The sequence below is a fragment of the Dipodomys merriami genome, unplaced genomic scaffold (genome assembly GCF_024711535.1).
Source record: "Dipodomys merriami isolate MVZ:Mamm:240054 unplaced genomic scaffold, mDipMer1.0.p SCAF_14, whole genome shotgun sequence".
NCBI classification, from domain to species: Eukaryota; Metazoa; Chordata; class Mammalia; order Rodentia; family Heteromyidae; genus Dipodomys; species Dipodomys merriami.
Genome location: NW_027202715.1, coordinates 2376381 through 2395770, shown reverse-complemented (window position 1 = coordinate 2395770; position 19390 = coordinate 2376381). Strand labels below are relative to the sequence as shown.

At 38.5% G+C, this 19390-nt stretch overlaps 1 protein-coding gene across 2 annotated transcripts in view; it reads right to left on the bottom strand.

Moving 5' to 3' along the window:
• The window catches only part of Mcu (mitochondrial calcium uniporter), a 193712-nt gene extending 176230 nt beyond the window's left edge, over positions 1–17482 (bottom strand). The window contains exon 1 of one of the 2 annotated variants that reach the window (XM_070020533.1): positions 17313–17482. In XM_070020533.1, coding sequence (XP_069876634.1) covers positions 17313–17462 — 150 coding nt within the window. In that variant the 5' untranslated portion in view covers positions 17463–17482. The remainder of the gene's footprint in view (positions 1–17312) is intronic. The other variant, XM_070020532.1, reaches the window with a different exon arrangement.
• Between the last annotated feature and the right edge of the window lie 1908 nt (positions 17483–19390).

Below are 19390 nucleotides of genomic sequence, written 5' to 3'. Positions count from 1 at the left end.
CACACACACACACACACACACACACACACACACACACACACACACACACACACACACACAGAAGCAGTAGTCTTCCAGAAATTTCCCAACAATGAAAAAAAAAACCCCTCAAATTCCAAGTAAAGCTTACATTCCCAAAATCCTATCTGTGTGATTTAAATCATCAAGTCTTTGCTTCTACTTCAGGGGGAATAAAAGAAAATAGACTGCCTTATAAACAGACAAGGAAAGCAGTCACTAATAAGATGGGAGATCTAATACAAGGATCACTGGGAGAGGAGGCAGGAGGCCTAGCCTGTAGTTTCAACCTTACCACTAATCTGGTCTGTAATCCCTGAACATCTCTGTTCCCCAAAACCATGATTTCAAGCCCATGTTAACTACAATAATTCTTCCATGGATAAAGAGATAACATTGCTATCACTTTTTGGTGGTACCAGATATCCTCTTTTATCTTTATCTCTTCTATAAAACCTTTAGAGGATCTAAAACATAACATCCTGCCACTAAGTGAAGACTATACAGGGAGAGAAAAAGAAAGTTGGGGAATACAATGAAGGAAAGAATAGAGAAAGCTGGACTGCCATCATAGCTTTGCACTTCATTAATCTTATATTAGTAATTATAACACTACATCCGTTGCAGTATTTACTTGCTGGTCTGCAGCATTTTGATACAGGTCTAGTTTTCTTGGTTTTCTCCTCATAAACCTATCTAAAATCAACTCTTGTTCAAGAAAGTTTAATTCTAAATACAATTTGAAGTTTGACTATTCTACAGAAGCAGTTAACAAAGTTTTCTTTTTTGTTGTTTTGTTTTGTTTTTGGTTGGCTGTGGGGCTTGAACTCTGGGCCTGTCCCTCCGCTCAAGGCTAGTTAGTGCTCTACCACTTGAGCCACAGCACCACTTCTGGCTTTTTCCTGTTATGTGATTGGTGCTGAGGAATCAAACCCAGGACCTCATGCATGTGAGGCAAGCACTCTACCACTGAGCCACCTTCCCAGCCCAACCAAGTTTTTATTAAAGAGACAAATAAGAAATATTTTATGCCTTATGGATCATATGGTCTCAGTGGCAATAACTCCACCTTGTTGATGTAGTACAAGGGCAGCTATAGACAATATTAAAGAGCTTTGTGTTTAAATAAAATTTTATTTATATAAATAAGCAGCAATCCAGGCTATACTTGGCAAATCCTGTTCTGTTAGAATTGGGGGCAGAAAACTCAACTGGAAAGATAAATTTTATAAAATCATATCATAAGTTCACACTAAAATAAGCTGTTTAGTTTCCAGGGAGAAATGTTTATGAATCATGATCTTCACATACCTGTGAATGTTCAAGTTTCCCCTGCGTGAACAGGTCACATCACCAATACCTAAGACAGAGCAGGAAAACACTCTCCCTTACATGGTTGTTATGACATAACAGGGGACGTGTTAATTTACATAGGCAACATTTACAAGATGACCTGCAAAAGTAAAATATCAGGTTTTAGCAACTTTAGCAGCAAACATAAAAACCCAAACAATGTCACCCATGAAAATTTCTTCCATACTGAAGTCAAACAGTTAAGACAAATGCTGAGGTCACTGGCTTCCCTTTAAGAGTGATTCTTATTTAATACAACTCAGTTGTTTAGATTTGCAGACCCTTGTTAATTCTGCTAATTTTAAGGAGATGAGGGTAACATACTGCTCTGAAATGGGATAGCAGCAGTTTCTCACCAGTATGAATGCTCATACCAAAATCAAGCCTAACATCCTTCGGGTCTACCTAGCATAAATGAGCCATTCTGTCATAGTCACCTCATTGAATTCAGCCCCAGGTTAGCTACCAGGTGTTCAACAGCAGGCTGGAGCAAAGAGCTGGCCCACAAGAATCAAGCAAGTGCCTTTTTAAAAACTAATCTTAAGAAGTTTTTCTACATGGCTTTGCAAAGTAAGCAAAAACCATGCCAAATAGTAAAAAAGGCACTTACTTGACTCCCACAGGCCAGCTCCACACTCTGGCAGCTAAGATGTCACTGGCATGGTACATGAAGGGGAAGTAGAAACGATATCTTGCCAAGCACTGTAGGAAAGGTAGTGAAAGACCTAAAAGAACAGAAAAGAGTAAAGTGAATGTCAAAGATAAAGTCTCCCCTGAGTCTAACATGGGTATTGGCCAAAAGCTGACAAAACCTCAACAAGACAGTCTTTGCTACCATTTACTAGTGACCCATAGGATAGGAGGGAATTTTTTTTAAGAATATTAACTGCTTAAGTGAGAATAAATGTGGACTGACCTGAAAAACTTTGAAATATTTTATTCCTGTCTCTGAAAATGGTAAACCCAAACAGAAGTACAAACTGGAAATATAAGGCAACAGCTCACAAAATACATTTTCAAAAGGGAGAAAAATCTTTCACCCATCTCTATATTTCCAGAATGTGTTTTTAATACTGAGAAAATATGAACTTATTTTTAATTAAAGGGGATTCTGACAACAGAAATTTTAGACTACCCAGGTTCACTTATATCACTTAGAAATCTTGATGCAATGAAAAAAAAATTCCAATTCATTTGCCTAGCCACACAATTCTCTAGACTAAGGGTCTATCTGACTATGGCTGAGGGTTACTAGAAATCAAGAACAAGAGTAAAAGAGTCCTTTCACATACCTCCACCTCCTCTCCCTATATCTGTACTGCACATGTGTAAATAAAAAATTGTGTTGTTAGCAGAAAAAGAGCAATAGGGAGAAAAACTCATTCTTTACATTTTCCCCCTTCCATCTAATCATTACTGGGTGGGGAGCCTCTTCCTTTACTGGAGGGTCCATTCAGCACCCATTCCCTAGAACCATGGGAGAAACAAACAAGCAGATGAGTTTAATCACTCTTGAGGCTCTGGAATCTATCAATTAAAAAGGCAAAGATAGTAACTTTTAGCTACATGACTATTGTTGCATAATCCTTAATGTTAATATGCTTAGAATCAGTCACTCTTTTTTAACAGAAAATCCCAAATCCCAATTAATTTAATTAGAATGAAATATTCGCTGTTATGAGCAAATCTGGCCAAACTATACCTTGAGTGCCTATAACATTTTCTTCTCAGTTTTGGCTTGGGCTTGCCTGGACTTAGCTATCATCCCTGGAAAGCATCCCATTTATTAGTACTTCCCTTGCTACCTCAGCATTTCTAGTTAATGCACTATATACCAAGTCATTGGGAGGGACAATCTGAATGAAGTTCTGCACTGTATCTTTACTCAAACCATTATCAAGGCTGCTGCTACAAATGAAAGGCAAAAAGGCACTGAAGTAAAAATATTTTTTAATGGCAGTTTTGTTTTTGAAATAACAGTAAGGGGGAAGTAAGTGAGATCTTATCTCAAGAAACAAGCCAGGCATAGTAGGCACACATCTGTCATCTAAGCCACTTGAGAGGCATATGTTGAAGGATAATAGTGTGTGGCCAACATCAAGCCAGAAGTGCAAGACCCTATGGAAAAAATAACTTAAACAAGTGTGGGGGTATGGTTCAAACAGAAGAGCACTAACCTAATAAGCACAAAGCCCTGAGGTCAAATCCCAGTACAACCAAAATGAATAAACAATGATTACAAAGTGAGAATATACATGGCTTAATACATAACATTTATTATTGAAACAAATATTTATTTCATCCAACTTCAAAAAGAAGTATCTTCATTTGTTTTAGACATTTTTTCTTTGGCTTCCTCCATAAAACCATGACAATTCAAGAGCAGTCTTAAAAAAAAAAAAAAAAAAAACATAAAAGGAACTGTATCTTCTACAAAATAAAGCAGCCTCCAAATTACAGTCAATTCCAAACACATAGGGGGAAAAAAACCACAATGAATTATATCAACAAGTTTCCAATGAGAAAAACCTTAACATCTCAGTACACTGAGTGCACCTTTGCTGCTGCAGCTTAATCTCTTGTGAGCTCACCATATTCTAGCAGATGCTGTTTGTATTTGCACAAGACATGTTCATCCGTATAGTGAAGCATTACCCTTTTCTGCCTTCCTTGAGGATGTACAAAGGGTTTTCCCAGGAATGATAAACGAGAACACTGCACACCAAAAAAGGAAATTGGTTTTTGAAAGTCAAAACAACATTCCTAGTCTACTTTAAAAATTGTAACAGATTCCTCTTTGTTGTCCATCAGCATAGCAAAATGAGATTCAGTCATCAGGAGAATGATTAAATAAATGGAATAGTCATAAATGTCATAATGTAGCTAAAAACAAATGAACCAGAACCACATGTATCAATATTTTTAAAGCACTGTACAAAAAGAATAAACTGCCAAAGAATACAGTGTAATATCTTGTAAATAAGCGTTTAAAACATGCTTATAATATTATATAAGAGTCACAAAGGAGCTACTCAAGAAGTTGAGATCTGAGGATTGAGGTTCAAAGCCAGCCCAGGCAAGCAAAGTCCTATAACCAATCAAAAAACCAGAGCCAGAAGTTGACCTATGGTTCAAAGGCAGTGGGGGGGGGGGGGGGGAGAAGGGCAGGGCAGGGGGTAGAGCACCAACCTGGAGCAAAAATGCACAGCAACAGTGACCAGCCAAATCCCAGAATCAGAAAAAAAAAAAAAAAAGTCACAGACGCAGACATAGTCGTGCAGGAAAAAAATGAACACATACATATGGATAATGCCAAATTTCAGATGATGTTACTTTGGGATAAGAAGATAGAAAGTAGGACTATGGAAGGATACTTAGGGGCAGCAATTATAGTGCATAATTTTTCAAGCTTAAGGAAATATATCATATTACTATACTGATTTTATGAAAATGAAATACTTTGTAACTTAAAAAGAAAAGCTTTCCCCTGGTATGTTTCACTAAAACAATGGAATTCCTGTCCCTGGAAGTCTCTCTAGAGGGTGGAAGAGTGGCCTTCTGAATGGGCTCATTTGGGAGCCGGCTCAGCAGTAGTCTTTTCTGTTTTCTTTTCACTAGTGCTGTGAATTTCTAACACTGGCTGTGATATGACCTTCCGATCTATAACCCAAGGCTTCAGCTTGTCTCTACTTTTATCTTAACAGAATACTCATTTTTGACAAGAAATCTATTCTAGTTCTCTTTCATTCTTCCCTCTTTACTGCTAAAAGCTCTAGCAATCATTAAAAAGAAAGCCATTATATATTTAAAGCTCACTCAACTCTGTAGTACATAGCCATGCTAAGAACTTGTATTTGTTTTGAATCAAAGACCAATGCAGAATGAGATATTAAAATTAAAGAAAGCACTGACTAGAGTTCAGCTCTCCATTAAATAGATCAATATTCCAAAATCTTTTAACATACTGAAGCTCTGTTTTGCTACCAACTATGCTTAGACAAAATTATGCTTTCTTAGTTAGGTCAGAGCTGAACTTTTTTTTAGAAATGTTGTTTCTTTGGGGCTAAAAGGAGACTAAAATGAAGATTAAAAAAAAAAACCCAAAGTAACAACATACATATGTGTCAGGCATGTCAATGTGTATCACTGTAGTCTCAAAAAAAAGCAAAACCAGCAGTTTATGACCAGAAAACTAATTTTTTTGTCTATTCAGTGGCTTCAGGAAAAAGAGGGCAAGAGAAAACTGACAGATCAAGACATAGTATTCTTCTGTTTAAAAAAAAAACAAACCAGGAATTCCACCCAAATCTTTTCATTATGTTTTTCCTGCTTACACTCCAATCTAGCTTTAAATACTTCCTAAAAGTGTTCTAATATTTGTATTCTTTTTCAAAATAAAAAATACGGTGTTTTGTTTTGTTTTTTATCACACTTGGACACTTGCTACAGCCTTGCTTCATGGCAGTTAGCAGAATTCTGACTGTGCAAAGATTCAGACTACAATGGGGCAGAATGAAAATACAGGCCATCTCCAATATTCTGTCATCTTTAGGAATGTGTGCGTATGATCTACAGTTGGCAGCACCTCTTCAAATAGTTCCTTTTTCTCTTCCACAGTGACCAACACTGCCCAATCCCCACCAATACATGCTAAAAAGATACCGCTGTACCAAGTTATGGGGGCAGGAGTGCAAGTAATAGAACCCAGGGCCTCATACATGCTGGACAAGAGCTCTGCATCTGAGCTACATCCCCAAACCTACTGAAATGATTTCTTAAAGTACTTTTTAACATAACAAGTCTACAATGTTTTCCCACTATTACTTTCAGCCATATATATATATATATATATATATATATATATATATATATATATATATTCCTGTTTGTTTCTGCATTGTGTGAATGCTTTAAGATTATCAGCATTGTGTAAATCAGCAACCATCCTTCCCTCACATTTCTGTCATCTCCATCTCTGTAGTATCTCAGCACAGAAAACAAGATGTCTATGGCTGTATTTCCCCCAGTTTTGAAAGTAGACATAGTTTATAAGACAGTTTAACTCACTGACTCCCATCCATTCAACAGTGACTGAATGTCTGCTTTTAACACCCTACAAGACTCCATTCACAGAACTAGATGAACTTATGGGCCATAAGTACTAAAAATACATGAATACCATGGGCGACTAACTTACTAAGGTTATCACACTGAGGAATCCAAAAGTAGAATTATAAAGGCAAAAAAAAAGCTGGCAGGCCACAAGTTAGAATTAACTTGCTTTACAATCCCATCTTATTTCAACACTCAAACCTTAACTGCTTGTCCCTTCTCCCAACTCTCCAACTCTCTGGGCTCCGCACATCCTTTACCTTGTCTATCACTCCTTCAATTGATTTGGATTAGAAAAAAAGAAAAGAGAAAGACAGACTAAAGGCATGATGAACTATTGAATTAATACAGGGAAAAAACGGTTCAAGATGCCAAAAGTACTTTCAAAAACCTACCTTGAAAAGGGACTGAGGGCCATTATCTTCATTTTAAGTTCTTGACCTTTGTGAGAATAATATGATACGAGGTTTGTGATTTTATACAAGCCACCCCAAAATAAGTTACTTGTAGAGTAGTATATAAAAATGAAAAAAAGCCTGGTCTGGTTCATGTGCATAATGTGTTGGTGCCATGTACATAATCCTAGCTCAGGAGGCTGAGATTTGAAGGATGACAATCCAAAGCCAGCCTACACATCAGTCTACTAGACTCCATGTCCAAAATAACCTACAAAAAACAAGGCTGGAGTGGTGGCTCAGTTGAGTAAGCAATACGAGGCCAAGTTAAAACCCCATCGCCACAAAAAACAAACAAATAACATGCTTTACAATGAAAAGTCCTTTAGGTTTATTCAAGCTTACTTCCTTAACATACAAACTTGCTTAAGAGCAAAGAAGCTAAGTAACTTGTCAAGATCAAGGAGAAAGTTAATACAAAAGAGAGCAGAACTCAGATTCTTGACCCTTTTATATCATATGGCATCTAAACCTCTTTGATTACTTAATTTTGGTGGCAGTACACATACATATAGACAACTCACTCAGAACCTCTTCATCAATTTAACTCTCATAAATGAATAAAAATATTTTGTGGTGGCACAGTGATCCTTTGCCCATCAAGTTTTAAAAAGCTAACAAACAAGATTGTAAGCATAACCTCTTCTGGTAGAGCAGATTTTTGCAGTGCCTCTAAAAATTATTTTAGTTAGCAAAGTATAGATACCCACCTGTGTGTTAGACTGCCTAAAGACTGCAGGATATATGTTTTCTAAACAAAGCAATCCAGTAAGGTACCTAGTTAACTACAATGCTAGAAAATCACTCCAAATTACTATGTTATGTTTATACCTCTTCAGAAACCACAGTAGCAGAAGCAGTAAGAATGTCACATATTTAAGTTTCTAATGTGGAATGGAAGGTTACTAAAATTTTACTAAGAAAAAGGTTCATGCTTAAGAATCCCTACCTAAAGGCTGGGAAGGTGACTCAGTGGTAGAGCGCTTGCCTTGCATGCATGAGGCCCTGGGTTCAGTTCCCCAGCACCACATAAGCAAAAAGAGAAAAGCCGGAAGTGGCACTGTGGTTCAAGTGGTAGAGTGCTAGCCTTGAGCTGAAGAGCTGAGGGACGGCGCCCAGGCCCAGAGTTCAGGCCCCACGACAGGACAAAAAAAAAAAAAAAGAATTCCCCTGGGGCTGGGAAGGTGGCTCAGTGGTAGAGCGCTTGCCTTGCATGCCTGAGACCCTGGGTTCGATTCCTCAGCACCACATAAGCAAAAATTTAAAACCCGGAAGTGACACTGTGGCTCAAGTGGTAGAGCGCTAGCCTTGAGCTGAAGAGCTGAGGGACAGCACCTAGGCCCAGAGTTCAGGCCCCACGACTGGACCCAAAAAAAAAAAAAAAAAAAAAGAATGTGTAAGGTTTTGGGGAGGAGGGGGGAGGCTGGGAAGGGATGTGAAGGGTAAACAAAGGAGGAGGCTGCAATGCTTGGTAAGAAATGTACGCATTATCCTGCCAATGTAATTGTAACTCCTCTGTACAGTATGTTCACAAATAAAATTAAATTAAATTAAAAAAAAAAGAATCCCTACCTAAAAAGACAAAAGATAGTGTTTGATTACATAGTAGAGTAACTGCAGAACCATAATGTACTGTATTTGTACCACATAAAAACAACAAATGCTTCAGATAGGTATGTTTTCCCTGATTTGAACATTATACAATGTATACATGTATCAAAGCATCACATGATACCTCATAAACTGGTGGAATTTTTATTCAAAATTTTTATTCAAAAATTTTTTAAAGACATTAAAAAGATAAGAGCATTGTCACATAATATTCAATGGTCCCTATGGAGAAATAAAAACAAGTTAAGGTCATTAAAGAGCTCTTTTACAAAAATGATAAGTTTTTTAAAGAGAATGAATCCAAGGAAAATAAACATAATATTAAAAGCTTCTGCAGAAAGTTTTGGAAAGGTGTATATACAGAACATAATCTTCAATAAAGATGCTGAATACCTTTCACACTGTGAGTACCTTCCAAAACTGCTGTGCAAATTGGCCAGATTCTATGGGGAAGGGAGGAGGAAGTCGATATATAAGAATAAGGTGGACATTTGATTTTATATATAAATTTTTAAATCACTTAAAAATAAAGCACAACAGCACATTTTTTAAACAATATTACAGACACAGAGAAAAGACAACAAAGAAGTATATTCAACATGACTATAAAAGGGAACACAAGCAGAAAGGGAGTGAGGAAGGGTGAACAAATGCAATCATGCTATTCAGTATACACTATGGAAAATGAACTATGCAACTTGTGAGCAGGGATGGGAGGGAGATACTGAGGGAAAGCAAAGGAAGGAATGACACTGTCCAAAAAAGAAATGTACTCATTACCTGACTTAGGAAATAGTAACCCCTGTCAATACCTTGATAATAAAAAAATTATATTTTTATTAAAAAAAGAAACACATTAAAGACAAGAAATAAAGTTTCAGAATCTAAGTAATAAAGTTAGACTTTGAACTGAACTGCCCTTCCTTCTACCTGCCACTAGCTAAGAGATAAAAGCTTGGTGACTAAATGGATTATGAATTGTACTTCTGATCTCTTCCTGATCCTTTCCTCTATGCCCTTTGCTATGCCCTCCTTGTTCAGCCTTCTCTTCCTCTCTGGCCTCTCCTATCCCCTCTACCCTACACACACACACACACATGCACGCACACATGCATGCACACACGCATGCATATACCACTAACAGTATAGGCTACCAAAAGACACAGACTTGATCAAGTGATTCAAATTCTTCAGCAGTTTGTCTACTTATGAATGGTATTTTTTCAAACTGTTAGTTAAAGTTGAAAATGTTGAGGGGGTCCCCACCAGTATTTCTTAAACGAATCTGAATAGAAACCATGTGTTTCATACATAGTAATATATATATATATATATATATATATATATATATATGCATACTGTTTCATAAAATTTTTCTTTACGTTTTCCTGTGCTCAATGTGCATACATAATAGGTCATAACATAAAACATATTTCTATTGTCTGAGATAACAAATTCCTTCAAAATTCCTTTACCATCTTACAGTCTGGTCCTTCCCACATAGTACAAGGGTTAAGAGGCAGGCTCTGGAGCCAGATCATTTGTATTAATATGCCAGGTATGCTATGTGTTCCTGTGTGATCCTTACACACCATGTGTCACTTACCATCTAGGATCTTAGGCATATCAGTAAATCAAGATGAGGTAACTCAGCAGTATTCACAATGTAGTGTAACATAAAAGTTAAAGAGCCATTGTAAAGTGCTTGGTACATGGTATACTTGATAAATATTTATCTCCAACTATTCTTGTCTATATTCTGGTTGTACTTGCTTCTCAAAATACTTCTTACTCCCTCATACTATCATGTTGGATCTTGGTGCTACCTGCAATGCCATACTTTCCCAGACCCCTTGCACTGTAGTCTCATGTTTCCGATGAGGGGAGAACTTCTGAAGCTTTCTGTAGCATCAAGGAGTTTTAAATGGTCCTACTGAGCTTCCTTAAGAAAAATTTAAAAAAAATTAAAAGAAGCAGTGCAATAACCAGTTATACTGTTTGTACAATGTCTCATAGCCTGACTGTGAACTCTTAGGACCACCAAAGGCATCTCTCTTTACCAGTGCCCAGCACAGTGTCTCACAAAAGAGTGAGTTTCTGAATGGCTCTAGGTTATCTTAAACTTTTTAGGTCTTCATTTTCTATACTATATAAAGTAGTTATTTTTACCTAAAGCTTGTTCTGGAGCACACTAAAAATAATACAAACTATCCCATATAGAAGTAATACAATCAGTTTTACTGGGAGGTCTATTGGTCAAATTGAATTAGCAACATACCAAAGAGGTAAAGACCTAAGCTGATGTCTGGAGGGGAAGAAAATGAGTTAGGAAATATAGTCAGGAGGAAAAACTTAGAAATCTCTTGTAAGAAAACTGCACTAGATGCTTAGAAAGGAACATGGCTCAGGAGGAAGGGGGGGCTGACTCACACTCAGCATGGCATAGCTTTAGTTCTAGGCTTAAATCCAAAACATCTGTCCTGCCCATCTTTGCATCTTTAGCACTAAAATAGTTCATGACACTTAGGAACAAATGAATCTATCTCATCCTCAATTTCCTCATCTATAAAACTGGGATAATAATACCTCTCATACAGTAAATGGTGAAAATGAAAGTAATAAATACCCTCAAACCTTAGATGCTTTCTTCTAAATCTACTTCTCTGCTTCTGGAGGGCAGGTAATTCAAGTTAATCTATCTGTTGTCTTGTTAGTTGACAAACTATCAGTCATACTAACTTTCTCTGAACTACAGTTTAAAGCAGACATTAATATTCTTATTAAACATCCTATAACACCATTTATAAAGCAAAAACTAAGTTTTTAGGCTCTTATTACCGGTAAGACTGAACTGTATATTTAGATATTTCCTCTGGACAGTTTCATGCTTAAGGGACTCCTCTACAATTCTGTGGAGATTACTACAAGTACCCTCTAAACGATATAATGGACAATAAATAGCAAGCAAGAAAAAATGCATAAAAGCAAAACTTTAGTGACAACACATGAAAAGGTAAATACTCCATTCTTCTGGACTAATACATAATCATTGTTATTTTTAAAACCTTTAGAAAAGGCTCATTTTTTTAAAGAGAGGCCAAAATGTGATGTCACAGTACCCAGTCATTCCAGAACTGCATTAGAAGAAGTTTAGCTTGAGCATGCTATTAGTTCCAGTTTGTGATGCAATTTACCAAGTTATATTTTTATCAACATAAAAGATTTAAACCTATACAGAGTTTATGGGCCAATAATTCACTAAACATTAAAATTAATTTGCTTGATGTCAACTTCCATTTTTACACTGCCTCTGCAAGCATTTAACAAAGTGAAATAAAATAAATAAATGGATTACTCCCCATTTGCTTGCAACTTGAAGAGGACAGTTTTTTTTTTTAATCTATATTGGAGAATACTTATTCAAGGTTGACTTTAGCTACATTAAGAATTTCAAACTATTTCCATACATTTTTTAACCAATCCTAATTGTTTAAAATGAAACAGAATTTTAGTTTAGTAAGAAAAGAACTAGGCAAGTAAAGCAGAAGATGTGCAACTCTTCTTCAGCCCTGCATAAACTTGGTAGGCCACTCTGAAAAAAAGCCACTTGTTTCATCACTCTGGCACTCCTGCTACATCAATAGGTATATTTGATCTTTAAGGCAGAATTGTTTGAAATACATGTCTTCTGTGTTAATATCATAGCTTTCCTATTAACATGGTATTGTGGTAATTCCAATATATACATGACCCCTGGTTTGGCATTAATCAGTCAAATTAAGAAAAAAAAATTAAGCTGACACTTTATGTTAAGAAGATAGCCTGAAATGTTAAAAAGAGATTTTGATCTTAATCACAGAAAAACAAGCTGTAATTTTCAAGAAAATTTGGTGGAATACAAAGCCAGGCTGTAAAAACTAAAACAAAAACAAAAACCACAGAAACATCCTGGTGGATATTCAGATAATGGTGTCAATGAAGCACCTTGATCTCTGACAGGACACTTCAAAACAAAACATGTATGGCTGTTATATTATGGTCTTTGACTATCCCGCTCTTAGTGCTGCATTTTCTCTTCAGATTTCCTCTTGGGTCTTAGAACTTGCATAAAGCATAGAATCCCTGGGGACTTAGGAAAGTTCAAATAATCAGAATTTGTTAGGTAGATACAAGTTCCTTCACTAAAATACTTTATGGATTTGAAAATCAGCAAGATTTTGTTATGAATAAAAGGATTACTATTTCCTTAACAACAAGAGAGCTCTATTCTAAACATATTTATCCAGGATCCTCAAAATCCTATTATTAGAATAGAACAACAGATTTTTTATTCTGATTCAAGCATATATTGATAGTAATCTGGGTAATTATCATACACTTGATCACTACGGAGAGAAAGCTAGTAACCATTATAGAGCTAATCCAATAGTGCCAATTCTTTATATCAATCCACATTGATGGTGGTACACCTCTCTACATCAATAAAGAGATAAACTGTAAACAAAGGGTATCACTGGTAGATACCAAACTTAAAATGATTACTCAAATTTGTCTGCCTGAGGAACAAGCTATTAAAGAAGGGGAGAAGGGGAGAACACCTAAATCCTTATCTCCCCAATAAGATAAGATGCCCTCAAATAAGGTTTAGAATACATGCCCAGTCATTGTCCTGTGTCCTGAAGATAACAAATCATGACTTCTTGGACCCACCTCCACTTAAAGAACTTTTAATCCCAGGCCTATTATTTGTCACAAACATAACAAGTTACTTCCCTTAGCTTCAATTAGGTCTATGAAGTAAGGACTTTTGATAGGACAGAATCTCTACACTTAGATCTTAGACATTAAAGATGTAATTAGACATGATTAAGGCTGAAATTCAGCTACAACACTGCACAGAAGTTTAATATATACATATGTGTATGACATTCTGGGGCAGAATAAAGACTGACCTGAGTACAATAGAGTACTTGTGCTGGAAGAAATCTAGCAAAGGAAAAACAAGCCAGACTATGCAAAGGTAAATTAAAGAACAAGGCCTAGGGCTGGGAATGCAGCTCAGTGGGAGAGTGCTTACCTAGCATGCACAAAGCCCTGGGTTCAATTCCTCAGTACTACATAAAAAGAAAGTTTATGTGCCAGAAGTAGCACTGTGGCTGAAGTGGTAGAGTGCCAGTCTTGAGCAAAAGAAGCTCAGGGACAGTGCCCAGGCTCTGAGTTCAAGCCCCAGGTCTGGCACAAAAAAAAAAAAAAAAAAAAGAACAAGGCCTAGAACCCAGCCTGTAATCCCAGCATTAGGAAGACTGAGGTGGAAGAATGGTGAATTCCAGTCCAGTCTGGGCTAAACAATGAGATTCTATCCACTAAAAATTTTTTTAACTGGGGCTTAAAATATTAACTTATGTCAAAATTTTCAGGTTAAGCTGAAACATTATCACTCCTTCCAAGGAAATGCAATGTGTAAGGAAGAACAGCCACAAAACTTAATAGTATAATGACACACTTAAGTGAGATTTAGTAATTCAGCACAGCCGTTGACCACGAGGAAATGGCCAACATTCAGGCTGTCATAATCAAGATGAGACAGTTTGATTTAGCAAAGAAATTGCATAGCTCACAAGGAAAGCCAGTTTCTCCTGAAAGAATCATCCTTGTTAATAGTGGCTACCTACACTAAACATACAGAAAGGCAGGCCACAAATATTTTACATTAGTTTTAATTACAGTCTCAAGCTAGAAAGTGTAGCTGGCTCATTACACAAAGAAGGAAACATTATATGATATGGTACTAAAGATACTAAAAAAGCACTTGCACATTTATTCTTATCCAATTGACAGCTGTTTTATAGCCAGGTGCACTGGTGCACACTAGTAGTTTTAGCTACTCAAGAGGCTGAAGTGGGAGGGCAGAAGGATCTCTTGAACCCAGAAGTTAGAGGTCAGCCAAAAAAAAAGATGTGAAAGATGTTAAGGAGGGAAGTTATATTCATAACTGGAACTGCACAACTGCATAATTATCATTTGTCTGAATTACTATACTGCTTTGTGCTTAATCTCCAAACTTGAAACTGATATATTTCAACAAAAAGATAACTCTTAGCCAAGGGTGGTGTCACACACCTGCAATCCAAACACTTGGGGAGGTAGAAGACCTGAGTTCCAGATCAGCCTGGGCTGCACTGCAACAAACAAACAAAAATAACAACAACAATAAAATATGACTGGAGTAAACATTAAGCAGCACTTTAATTTGTCATACCTACTACAGCTGAACAAAAGTTGGACTAGTGAGTCAGTCCAAGGCAGACTGCCATCTGCTGCACATACACAGGATGTCCCCAATGCAAGATGCAATGCTAGTGCCTTTCCTAGACCTTTAGAAGAACATCTATTCTTTTTGGCAAGTTGTTTGTTCCAGATACACCCAACATGTGTACCTCAAATCACATCTCCTTACAGAATCTCAATCTAGAGTTTTGAAATATAGACAGACAATTGGTTGATTTTTATAAGGGAAAAGACAAGTGTAAAGGAGCGACTGCAGTTTACAATTAAAAAATAAAAAGGTGGGGTCCATAATATTTGAGAAGCATGAGAATCCTAAACTTACATATAGTCACCTCTCTCCCCTTCCTGGGCCTCAATTTCAGACATGAAATATCAAAAGTAAAATTTCTAAAGATATCTTTCAAACTGAGCATTATGTGAAGAATCATAGAATATCAGATGGAGACACCTATATGATAGCCTTAGATCAATTAAAAATTAAAAATTTACGTATTTTAAATAATTCAACTTTTTTCATAAGTTTAGAATGCTAAGTTCATTTTCAAGTCACTATTCCCATGACAACACTTCTGCCCTTCAGAAATAACATTTTAATTATTTTCAGTTACAAATTCAACACAGCACTTTTACCCACCCTAGAAGAGCACAGAAGAACACTTGCGTGAAGTATCCCCATAAGAAAGACACTCACAAATGCAGAGTGGAAAATACATGGAACACAAATGTTTCAGTGCTACATAAATTCCACACCCAAACACTATTTAAAAAAAAAAAACAATCTGAAATCAGAAGATGATTCAAGAGAGACAACTTGGGAAGTCTTTAAATAGTTGGGGAATAGAATAGAGGAATGCTGTAAGACTTTAGGGTAGCCTTATGCTTTTAAGAGAACAACACATAAACGGTGGCTATGAAACATGCAGATCTGAACTGAACTATAGAAAAGCTCAGCTGTGAACCAAAAGCTTCAGCAAAGCAATATGTCAGTATGCCAAATGTGAAAAAGTACAATTTTCTCACAAGGCTGAGGATAGGGTCCAGAACAAACAACTAATAATAGCAATACTATCTTGCATTTGCAAAGCATCCTCTTCATCTCACTGTTGCTGCATGTTATCACAGGCTTCACAGTGTCCTCTCTGAAACCCTCCATTCCTTTTAAAAGCTCTGTCATCAGAACAAGACAGGTGATGTGTGTGCCGAGGGCAGAAAGCACTAGTTTCTCCTATCAGATTGCCCACAGTGATCTACTTATTACCACACTACACAACTTGGCCCTAAGATATAAAACCTACACTCATTCTCTCAAGAGTTGGCCAGACACCAATACATATGGGTCTCCAAAGTCCAAAGGATGGGAACCTACTGACTTGTTAGGTCAAGAAGTCCATGCCAAGTTGATATCTTGCAACTGAAAAGAAAAGAAAAAAGAAAAACCTGTCCTCCTCCTTCAGGCCCCAACCATCATCCCATCATCCCTGCACCCACCCCAAGGCTGTCCAAACAGAAACTCCCTTCATTGCCAACCAATGAAACCCAGCAACAACTGGTTAATACGATCAACAAAATCTCTGCCTGCGAACAACTTGTCATAGTCACTTCTCCGGTGCCAGCTGCGCACCCTTCCTAGTTCAAGCTGCTAACTTCAGCCCTCCGAAAAGACCACCGAGGGCCTTGAAGAGCTCGAGGGGCTGGAGCTTGCCTCCTGAAGCAATGCAGCATCCATCTCGAGGAAGCTGATCCCCGGCGCGCGCGCGCGTGCACACACACACACACACACACACACACACACACACGCACACGCACACGCGCACACACACACACACACACGCCGGGAAGTCAGAGACTACAGGGATAAAGTTTGATTTTTCCCTTTTGCTCATCCCCGCAGGGCCAAGGGGGCGCGAGGAAGCAGCCCCGCCGGGGGTCCAGGCTTGCTCTCAGGGGACAGTCCCCGACAGCGTGGCAATGCCACTCTCCCCTGTCACACACCAGCCAGCCAGCGCGGCAACTCAGGGACACCCCAACCCGCCGGCGGAGGAGGAGGGACGGGGACAACTCTCACGGGGTCAGTTCGGGAACATTTGGGGCCGAGCTGTTTGGGAAGAAGGGAGGGACTGCGCGCGGAGGCGGGTCCGGGAGGGGTTCAAGTCCCGTCCCTTCCCCGCCCCGGTGTCCCCAGTCCTGCGGGCACATCCCTGCCATCGCCCCTCCTCCTCCGCCGGGCTTCCACCCTCCCGCCCGCCCTTCCCGGTCGCCGCCGCAGGCGCCTGAAGGGCACGGCGGCTCCCCGGTGCCTGGCCACGTCCCCCGCCGCGGGGAGTTGAGGGAACTCGCCCGCTGCCCGGCGGCCTGCCCGCACGCACGCCCGCCCGCCCGCGGCTCCCGCACGCCGGCGCCGCCCCGCCCTCCCCGGAGCCGCCCGGCGCGCTCGCAGCCTCGCTCGCCTGCCCGCCGGTCCACCCGCTCGCTCACCGTCCGGTGGTGCTGCTGCTGCTGTCGGTGTCGGCTGACGCTCAGCCCCGGGAAGCAGCCGACAGTCAGCGCTCCGCAGCCGCCTGCTCCCCCGCCGCCGCCCCGTGAGGAGAGAAGCAGCAGGAGCGATCTACCTGCGGCGGCCGCCATCTCTCAACTGGAAACGGCGCCGACCAAGGCAGCGCAGCGGACGGCTAGGGCGGAGCACAGAAGTGCCATTCATTCATGAAGAGCCAATCGCCATGCGGGAATGAGTGGCTGAGGCGGGGCTTCCTGCAAAGCCCAATAGACGGGCGGGAGAACCACACTTGAAGCCGCCTGTCACTTGCGGAGTTACCTATGGTGGGACAAAGTCAATTACGGGCAAATTCTAGGGAACCAGTAATTGGCACCCGAGCCCCTCATAATAGAGTAATAAGAGATGACTTGTTCGATTAGACTATCACCAAGGAGAAAGCTGTGATAACGAGATGGATACGAATGCAGAGCTTTATTCTAAGTTGAGTTCCAAGTGAGTTCCAAATTGATACCCTTAACTGGGTATGCTACAATTCTAAACGATGTGCCCAGAGTTCGCACTCATAACCGATAGTATTTGGATATGTCGAATGTAAATCGCGATAGGACGGATAGAATTATTTCAATATTCAAGTCCAAAAATGAATGCATGAAGTCATAGTGAATTATTAATAGGACTGTGCCCATTTCAAATATTAAAATATTCACTTTAAGGCTCATTAAATACTGTGTAAGAAAGAATATGAGATTCTTGAATTTCCTTAGAGGAGAACTTCCATGCTATTTATTATTATGAGTTGGTTAATTCTTGTATCTTTTTCTTAATATGGAGTAAAAAAGTTTTGAAATCAAATACAAGAATTATTCTAAATTTTGGAAGATATCTTTGCTGTGTAGCATTAGGTGACAAGTATAGTATAGCTTTAAGTAAAGATTTTTTTTTAAGCACTCAGAAATTGTTACCACTTGCTTTAATGATACTGTTAAAGAGAAAGAAAATAAAAAAACTAAAGGAAATGATCTTTGGGTTTAATTTGTACACTTTAGTCCAAAACAGTAAGATGATGAATTTGCTTCTCCAGGCAAGACCCTCATGCCACTCACCCCCACCTCTCAAAAATAAAAACTTTATTACCCTATAAGTGAAACATGAGAGCTCAGGAATGAACTCTCCATTCAACAGCTGCACAGAATAATCCCTCAACTCAGAAATCCATGACATAACTGGAATGACTTCACTTCTAATCACTTTCTACCCCACCTATATTTATCTCAACTGCATTTTATGCGTAGTATGCTATGCCATTTCTTCTTCTCTCTCACCCCTTCACATTTTCTAACTCACATCACCATGGATTTTAGTTTGTTTATGTTTCTAAGAGTTTGCCAAATCCACATAAGAGCCAAGATTTTTCCCTTCAACCCTAAAATTTCCCTTTAATAAAATTTCCTGGAATTTCTTCCTTCTTATATTTCCAAGTATGGAAATTAAATGTGCATCCTGCAGTAATGAGATTTAGAACTGTGTGTTTACAAAAGAACTACACTAAGTAATTAAAGTGCATAAATCTGTGCTTTCTCTCTGCCTATTTACCAAAATGTATCATCTTTTATCAACCAAAATGGAACCACTGATACAAGTGAAGTAGGCTGAGTTATTTGAGGATCTACCAACTAAACCAGATTCTAATCATGAAAAATTAGCAATTACTTGAAAAAATATCAACTCTTTGCATAGCTGAAAATAGCATTTATGAGTTGGTTGGCCAAGTCTGACAAGGAGAAAGTATAAACAACTCAACAGAAAGTAATCCTAATACCTAAAAAATTAACGTCATTGAATAACTCCTATGTGCCAGGAAACATGCTAGACATTCTAGAAATAATACATTGATAAAGGATAGAAAAGTAGCAACAGAAAGAAAAAAAACTTCAAAAGAAGTTTTCATAAGAAGTGAAAGAAAACTTCAATATTTTCCAGGAGAGAATCAGTTAAACTGATCACACACTAACTTTTACCAGAATATTATTCAACTTTTTTGTTGTGGGGCTTGAACTCA